General features: G+C 45.7%; 1 protein-coding gene across 1 annotated transcript in view; it reads left to right on the forward strand.

Moving 5' to 3' along the window:
- katnb1 (katanin p80 (WD repeat containing) subunit B 1) overlaps positions 1–9,079 on the forward strand; it is a 29,411-nt gene extending 20,332 nt beyond the window's left edge. The window contains exons 13-17 of the mRNA XM_027281386.1: positions 3,603–3,629; positions 3,765–3,957; positions 4,073–4,140; positions 6,315–6,435; positions 8,243–9,079. Of these exons, the coding sequence (XP_027137187.1) occupies positions 3,603–3,629; positions 3,765–3,957; positions 4,073–4,140; positions 6,315–6,435; positions 8,243–8,384 (551 nt within the window). The 3' untranslated portion in view covers positions 8,385–9,079. The remainder of the gene's footprint in view (positions 1–3,602; positions 3,630–3,764; positions 3,958–4,072; positions 4,141–6,314; positions 6,436–8,242) is intronic.
- Positions 9,080–9,523: the final 444 nt, after the last annotated feature.

Here is a 9,523-nt window from a genome sequence, read left to right on the forward strand (position 1 = left end):
GATGCCACAGGCCCGTCCCACGCATCAGCGGCGACAGGTGTAGCGGCGAAATGACATAGAAAAGAGAGCCGGCAGTGGTAGAGTGAACGGGGTCATGCCAGTGAGAGCCGGGGGGTTGCAATCAGAAGAGGGAGTCTCAGAGGAAGGGGGGAGGACACGCCTTGGTCCGCGCCGACTTACGGCGGGCACAAAGGGGATTAGGTTCCATCCACCTTGAGCAGTTGTCAATACATGTTTCACACGAAGCTCCATCCTGAAGAGGTACGCCCTTCGCTGACCAGGATCCGAAACGGGAGAGCTCCAAGCGGAGAAGCAAACTGACAGGGAGGGGTCTTTGTTCAAGACATGTTTGTTAATGGGCCATCCGAAGCCCAGGTCAAAAACAAACAGACACAAAACAGATCGCCAAGAGCTGACACTAAAGAGCATACTTCAGGGCTAATGCAATGGGCCCCCCCCGCCCCGACAGGCACCCCCCGGTTAGTAACTGGCATAAGCGGGCCTGCCCCAGCACCGGGTTGGGTCAAGCTGCCGCTAACCGTCTGTGTCGGTACTGTTTCTGTCTTCTAGTTAACTCATCACCAGCAAACGACACACATAAGCTTCAGCCAGACTAGGGGCCAAACTGTCATCGTTTAGGCCGCGTGGGTCAATCTGGGTCGGGGGTACCTGGGGTAGCTTATCTTAGGAGAAAAGAAAAGGCCGCAACTGGTATGGGCCTTCGTGGGGATGCTTCTGTGAGGAAAGGACAGTGCGGAGAAGCCCAAAATTCATAGAATTCCAGATGCTTGTGGTTAATCAGCGACATGCGACTTAGTGAATGAAAAGAGGTGGCAAGAAAGTTGAGGTGCACCATGAGGGGGAGGCAATCTTGTGCCTGACTGGTCCAGCCCTCTCATGTCACACAGTCGCCAGTGTCCACGAGCTCAGGCGAACTGCTAACCCGCCCCCGTTCGTCTGCGAAAGGGCCGTCGCTGAACAAACTCCCGTATTCTGGCGGAGACAGTTAGGAAACGACCGCTAGAATTCCACTCTCTCTGCTGTCTGTCTTGGACTGTCTGTGTCTTGTCTGTCGGTCTGTCTGTGTCCGCTCTGGTCCGGGGTCGCTCTCTTGGCTGTGTCTCTCTCTGCCTGGTCCCTCTCTCTGTCTGTGGTCTCTCTCTGTTCGGTCTCCTCCTCTCGCACTCTCTCGGTCCTGTCTGTCTATCTGGTCGGTGGCGCTCTCTCTGGTCTTGTCTCCCCTCTCGCCTGTCTGTTGGTCGCTTCGCTCTCTCTGTCGCGGCCTCTGTCTCTCTCTCTGTGGTGTCTCTCTCTCTGGTCTCTCTCTCTCACTCCTGCTGTGTCCTCTCTGTCTGTGTGCTCTCTCTGTCTGTGGCTCTCTCTTCTGTCCTGTCTCCTCTCTCTCTCCTCTCTCTGTCGGTCTTTTCAATTCAATTCAGCTTTAGTGGCATGGGAAACATGTTTTACATGCGCAAAAGCGTGTAACAACAAAAAGCACAGATCAATTTTTAAACATAAAAACAGGAAATTGTAAGTAATGGTAGGCAGGTCGGGGAGGGTTGGGTGGGTCCAGTGGCCTCTCAAAGTCCCTCTGTGGTGTACCGCAATTTGGTGGAAAAGTCTGTGTCTCTAATGTCATGGAATCTCAGGAGGAAGAAGTGCAGCTAGTCGCCACTCGCAATTGTGTGCATGGGGCACGTCTTCTCCTCTGGCCCAGCAGGTCTGCTGTGTCCTTCTCTGTCTCTGCGTGGTCCCTCTGCACTGTGTTCTGCCTGTGTCTCTCCTGTGTCTCTGCCTGTGGCCTCTGGTCTGCCGGTGTCTCTGTCTTGTGTCCGCTTCTTCTCGTCCAGGGGGTGTGTTGCTGGTCATAACAACTCTTCCTTAGCAACGTGCTTCCTCAGTCTGGGGGTCGTTTACACAGCCCAAGCTACGCTCGTCTCTTGTCTCTCTCTGTCTCTCGGTCACTCTGTCTCGGTCGTCCACGGGTTGTTGTAGTTCAATCAGGGGTGAAGCAGAGTCTGATGCTGATAGGAGGCGGAGCCCCCGAAAGGCGAGAGGCGGAGCCACAGCGAGGCAGGCGGACGAAAAGTGTCGTCAACTGAAATACACAACCCAGGAAGAGTGATAAGAACTTCCAGCCCAGAACGCCATCTGTAGTTCGTCATCCTGATGCACAGTCAGCTTATCAAGTCAGCTGAATCACAGTCAGCTTGATCACAAGTAAAGCTATCACCAAAAGGACATTTAGATACGTGTTCATTATATCTTTCACATTGAGTGTCAAGTGAATCTCTCTTCTCCTTCAGCGCGACTCCTCCGAGATGTCTGAACCTTGCCGGCTCCGCCAGAGGACGGTGGTTCACACGCTGAACGTGAACACAAGAACCCCGTTACCACAGAACAACGTAAGCACAAGAACACAAGACACAAGAAACACGTGAACACAAGAACCACAAGAAACACAAGAACACGTGAACACAAAACACAAAACAGTGAACACAAGAACACAGAACAACAAAGAACCCGTGAACACATACACGTGAACACAAGAACACGTGAACAAAGAACACGTCCTCACATTGAAGGGTCATCTTCCTCCTTCCTCTTCCTCCTCCTCTTCCCCTCCTCTTCCTCCTCCTCTTCTCCCATCAGCCTCCGCGCCTCCGCTTCGCTTCCTCTCATCCTCAGCCTACCTTTTCCTCCTCCTCGTCCTTCTCTTCCTCTTCCTCCTCCGCCTCCTCTCCTCCTCCCCTCCTCTTCCTCCTCTCCCTCTTCCGCCCCTCCTACTCCTCCCCTCTTCCCTCCTCTTCCTCTTCCTCCTCCTCCTCCTCGTTCCTCCTCCTCCTCCTCTCCTCCTCCCTTCCTCCTGCCTCCTCGCCTCCTCCTCTTCCTCCTCCTCCTCCTGCCTCCTCTTCCTCCTCTTCCTCCGCCCCCCTCCTTTTCCTCCTCCTCATCCTCCTCTCCGCGAAGCCGCATTTTTCCTCCTCATCCTCCTACTCCTAATCTTCCTCCCTCCTCTGCCTCCTCCTCCTTCCTCCTCCCCTCTTCCTCATCATCCCTCCTCCTCGCCTCTTCCTCTTCCCTCCTCATCCCTCATCCTCCTTTTCCCTCCTCTTCTCCGTCGTCCTCCCTCCGCCTCCTCCCTCCGCTCCTCCTCTTCCCTCCTCTTCCTCTTCCTTCCTCCTCGCTCCCCATCCTCCTCTCCTCCTTTCCTCTCCTCCTCCGCCTCCTCCGTTTCCTCCGCTCCGCCCTTCCCCGCTTCCTCCTCTCTTCTCCTCTTCCTCCGCCTCCTCATCCTCCTCTCGCTTCTCCTCCGCCTCCTCCCCTCTTCCTCCTCTTCTCCTCCTCTCCTTTTCCTCCTACTCATCATCCCTCTTCCTCCTACCTCATGTTTCCTTCCGCCTCATCCTCTTCTTCATCCTCCTCAGCCTCCTGCATCAATCTCATCCTCCTCTTCCGACTCCTCCTTTTACTCCGCATGCCTCCTCTTCCTCTTCCCCTCATCATCATCCCCCTCATCAAAATCGCATCTCTCGTTCCCTCCTCATCCCTCCTCCTTTTCCTCCTTCCTTTCCTCCCCCCCTCCTCCTCCTCCTCCTCAGAGACCATCTTAAATCTTAGCGTTGGCCGTCAGTGACGGACGTGGGTGTTCCTTTTCCTGACAAGCAGCCAGGTCAGTGAAACGACAGCAATGAATCCTGAGGAGCTCATCGTTTAACTTCTCGTTACGTTGACGTGACGTTTTGTTTGACGTTTGTGTTCAGGCTGCCTCGCTTGGCTCCTCCACACCTGTCCCAAAGGGTGGAAGCCGACTGTGGTCACCTGTGCGAAGCGTCCTACGCCCTCTGACACCCCCCCGCCCCTCCGCCCTCCCTCCGCCCCTCCGTCACTACGGACGAGTCCAAACAACAACCGAAGGTCATACCTGAGCAGCAGGAACGAGCAATCGGGCTCAACGTGGGCCGATTCCTTCCTTAGTAAGTCTGAACGGACCAATCAAACAAAGCTTTCCTGTTTCCATCATGTGATATTGTTTGTGTGTGGTCGTGTGTGTGTGTGGTGTGGTCCTCAGTCTTCTCCTAATGAACCGTGGCGGCGCGCTCTGGATCAGCGCGGGAGGCGTTGCTCAGATCAAGAAGGGTACGGACACGATCGCCTGCGGATGCGAGCAGCCGACACAAGAACCTGGAGAGGTGCGGTCCGCTTTGAGATCAGAGAGGACATCAAGGTGTAGAGCGCTGACTCCCAGCAGCCCAATCGAAGAGAGCATATTATCACACACCCAGTCATCCAATCAGCAGACTCACAACAACCATATTTGGAGTTTATCTTGTTTCCGCATACAGCTGAGCACTTCTCCTCCTCTCTTCACTCTTCCTGTGTAACTCCTGTCTGCGCGAGCGCTCTGGACGGCCGCCCGTCTCCATGAACGACCTGTCATTGTCGTCGACATCCTGAACATCATCAACCTGAAAGCCGTGTAGGACACACACAGACACACACACACACCATGTTTGTGGAGATCTTTCTGAAGTCAAAGGTCAAAGGTCAAAGGTCAGATGTCAAAAGTGTTCAGGAGCCCTCTGATGTCCTGATGCTGTATTATTTTATTGACGCTTGTGCAAGGAGAATTAGAGACAACTCTCAAAGTTCATCAGAAGTGGTGAAAGTCGGTCTCCACATTCTGCCCAACCATCCTGGGATTCGACTTTAAACCCAAGATAACACACAAATACTACACGCCAGAATGAGTCACGAGAAATGTTTTACCCATGGAGGTGTTAATTGTCAGCATGTTTCTAGTCTGGAGACACAGATGTCTGGTTTACGCGATTGGACCGTCACACAACAAGCTGATATATATGTCTATTCAAAAAACAGCAAACAGGTCCTCCTGTGACCTCTGACAACCCCAAGTGTGGAGATAGACTTGGCAACTATCGTTCCCAACTAAAAGGCCAAACAAAATACTGCTGAGCCCTAGGCAGTGACCTTCAAGACCCACAGGGGACCTCAAGGCCCACACGGACCTCCAAGCCCACAACGCGGACCTACTTAACCTCAAGGACAGGAAACTCCAGAACAATCAACAACACAACACAGACACAGACACACACACCAACACGACACACAGACACACTATATGTTGATAGGCTGATCAAAAGTTTCATGTTGAATATTTGATTATATATGAATATGATGCGTTCAGGAAGCAGACAGTGTTTTCCTTCTTTCTTATGAGGCTGTATGAGTTTAGTATAGTCAATAAGGGAGATTCATATGTTTCGAAATGTTTTTCGGTCGTGTGGTGGAGTTGGATCTGTGCACGTCCATGTCTTCCTCAGATCGACAAACTGCTGCAGAATAAATAATGGAAGGTGAGCGACCAATCAGGCAGGACACAGCCAATCCCATCCATCAGCATGTACAATTAGACTGATAATTGTATTTCATTTCATCAGACAGACAAGCAACGACAACAGACAGACAACGACAGACGACATACAACCGACAGACCACACCCCGACCAGACACACACAGACAGACAACACACCATCCAGAACAACGAACAGACAGACAACGCACAGACAGACAGACAACAGACAGACAACGCACAGACAGACAGACAACGCACAGACAGACAGACAACAGACAGACAACGCACAGACAACAGACAGACAACAGACAGACAACGCACAGACAACGCACAGACAGACAACGCACAGACAACGCACAGACAGACAACACACAGACAGACAACAGACAGACAACGCACAGACAGACAACACACAGACAGACAACACACAGACAGACAGACAACAGACAGACAACGCACAGACAGACAACGCACAGACAGACAACGCACAGACAGACAGACAGACAACGCACAGACAGACAGACAGACAACACACAGACAACAGACAGACAGACAACACACACACAGACAACACACACACACACACAGACAACACACACACACACAGACAACAGACACACAGACACACAGACAGACAACACACAGACAACAGACAGACAGACAACACACACACACACACACAAACAACACACACACACACAGACAACACACACACACACAGACAACACACACACAGACAACACACAGACAACACACAGACAACACACACACAGACAACACACACACAGACAACACACAGACAACACACAGACAGACAGTGTGCTAAACAAGTGCTGAGGTCAGAGTGGCGTGATATAAAACGTATAGTAAGGTAAAGTGACGTAATATCATAATCTGTGTGTGTGTGTGTGTGTGTGTGTGTGTGTGTGTGTGTGAGACAGCTACATGCAGACCGGCTGTACGTCTCTGAAGCTGATCATGAAACATTTCTGGATGTTGATCTCCGACACGCTGAAGGCGGCGCCGTCTGTCGGAGTCGACATCACACGAGAGGAACGGTGAGTCGCAGCAGCATCATTGTGACATCATTATGACATCATCACAGCATCAAAATAGAAACTTTATTCGTTTAAATTAATCTTAATATCAAAAATGAAAACGAAGGCTCAGATTTTTTTACATTGAAGGAACAAACTCAAACTTTAGTTACAACATCGTTACTAAAAACCAATGCTTCCTGTAGGATGCAATCCTTTTATCGTAGTTTTATTCTAGTTTTATTTCAGTTTTATTGTAGTTTCATTCTAGTTTTATCGTAGTTTTATTGTAGTTTTATTCTAATTTTATTACAGTTTTATCGTAGTTTTATTCCAGTTTTATTGTAGTTCTATTGTAGTTTTATTGTAGTTTCATTCTAGTTTTATCATCGTTTTATTCTAGTTTCATTCTAGTTTTACCGTAGTTTTATTCCAGTTTTATTGTAGTTTTATTGTAGTTTTATTGTAGTTTTATTCCAGTTTTATCGTAGTTTCATTCTTTTATTGTAGTTTTATTCTATTTTTTTTCCAGTTTTATTGTAGTTTCATTCTAGTTTTATCATAGTTTTATTCTAATTTTATTCCAGTTTTATCGTAGTTCTATTGTAGTTTCATTCTAGTTTTATCGTAGTTTTATTCTAGTTTTATTGTAGTTTTATTCCAGTTTTATTGTAGTTTTATTCCAGTTTTATCATAGTTTTATTGTAGTTTTATCGTAGTTTCATTCCAGTTTTATTGTAGTTTTATTGTAGTTTCATTGTAGTTTCATTCTAGTTTTATTGTAGTTTTATTCTAGTTCTATCATACTTTTATCGTAGTGTTATTCTAGTTTTATTCCAGTTTTATCGTAGTGTTATTCTAATTTTATTCCAGTTTTATCGTAGTTCTATTGTAGTTTCATTCTAGTTTTATCCTAGTTTCATTCTAGTTTTATTCCAGTTTTATTGTAGTTTTATTGTAGTTTCATTCTAGTTTCATTCTAGTTTTATTGTAGTTTTATTGTAGTTTTATTCCAGTTTTATCATCGTTTTATTTCAATTTTATTGTAGTTTTATTCTAGTTCTATCATACTTTTATCGTAGTGTTATTCTAGTTTTATTGTATTTTTATTCCAGTTTCATTCTAGTTTTATTCTAGTTTTATCATTTTATTTCAATTTTATTGTAGTTTTATTCTAGTTCTATCATACTTTTATCGTAGTGTTATTCTAGTTTTATTACAGTTTCATTCTAGTTTTATTGTAGTTTCATTCTAGTTTTATCGTAGTTTCATTCTAGTTTTATTCCAGTTTTATTCCAGTTTTATTGTAGTTTTATTCTAGTTTTATCGTAGTTTCATTCTAGTTTTATCATTTTATTTCAATTTTATTGTAGTTTTATTCTAGTTCTATCATACTTTTATCGTAGTGTTATTCTAGTTTTATTCCAGTTTTATCATAGTTTTATTCCAGTTTTATCGTAGTTTTATTCCAGTTTTATCATCGTTTTATTTCAATTTTATTGTAGTTTTATTCTAGTTCTATCATACTTTTATCGTAGTGTTATTCTAGTTTTATCCCAGTTTTATCGTAGTTTTATTCCGGTTTTATTGTAGTTTCATTCTAGTTTTATCGTATTTTTATTCTAGTTTCATTCCAGTTTTATCGTATTTTTATTCTAGTTTCATTCCAGTTTTATCATAGTTTCATTGTGGTTTTATTCTAGTTCTATCAAACTTTTGATGTAGTTTCATTGTTGCAGCAGCGTTTTTTTAATCGTTTAATCGTTGTTTCACCGTTGTTTTAACATTGTTTCAGCGTTGTTTATGGAGACGATGTGTTTGTGTGCAGACATCAGCGGTGTCGAGCGTGCTGCAAGCAGCTGAAGAATCTCAGCAACGTGGTGAAGAACAAGGCGGCACACGTCGGTCGTCATGGCAGCGCCTTCAAAGAGCTTCAGCTGCTGATGGCGCCGCTCGACGACTCGCTCTGAGAGCAAACGCAGTGACATCACACTGACATCATCAGTCCAGGATCAGCTGGTGTGCAGCAGGACGGAGCAGACGCCGTGTTTAAAGGCCTCGATCAGACGAACATGTTGTTTTAGAACCAGAGAAGAAGAACGACGTCGCCTCTGATAGGCCAACAGACTGATCGCAGGTCCGTGTTCTGCTGAGCGACTCGACGTCTCGACCTCGACGGCTCAGATCCGGAAACGCTTGAACAAACGTTAAAGGAACGTTTGAGTCTTTGTAGAAGTTCATACACGTCTGCTCCATCACTATGAGGCTAACTTAGCTTAGCATAGAGAGTGTAAACAGCTGGTTCTGCTCCCAGTGAAAGGATCCAGCACACTTCAGTCAATGCTAACAGTCCCCCCTGTTTCCAGGCTTTATGCTAAGCTAAGCTAACTGGCTGGCTTCAAACTTTCCCTTTAAAGTTTCCACGTGAAGTCGAAGTGAAAGTGAAGAGAGCTTTAAAGTGACCAGGTGACTCTGCTCACCTGGACGAGATCTCAGGTCGTTTCATGATTAATACTTCTGAATGAATGAATGATCATAGACTGAACACTGACTGTTTTTAATGAATTCTTCTTCCTGTTCATTTAAATAAAGTTGGATTTGTTGGAATTCGAGTTTTTTTGAAACTGATTGATTTGACTGTTAAATAAATAATAAATAATAAAAAGTGTTTTTATTCTTCATATCAAATGATTTCAGTCCTGCACTCGTCGTTTTCTGTTTGGATTTAAAATGTGACACATTGAGATTAAATATGCGGAAACATAAATATTCTGTAGAATGCATCAGCTCTCTAAATCTGTTTTTGGATGATTTTTCATGACACGTCCCAGAAAACAGATTCACTTTGTGTCTTTGTTAGATTCCACAGACGTCTTTTAATTTTCAGGATTTTTTTGTACTTTTTTTCCAATGTAATTGTGTCTTTGATAATCTTTGTTTAATTCATACTCACAAATAGACCATCTTGTTGATAGTACTACAGGCTCATTACGGACAACTCTAGACTCTATTGCACCTCTGAAAAAGAAGATAATTAAACAAAGAAGGCTAGCACCATGGTATAGCCAGCAGACTCGTAAATTAAAGCAAGAGGCACGTAAATCTGAAC

The sequence above is a fragment of the Larimichthys crocea genome, chromosome VIII (genome assembly GCF_000972845.2).
Source record: "Larimichthys crocea isolate SSNF chromosome VIII, L_crocea_2.0, whole genome shotgun sequence".
Lineage (NCBI taxonomy): Eukaryota > Metazoa > Chordata > Actinopteri > Sciaenidae > Larimichthys > Larimichthys crocea.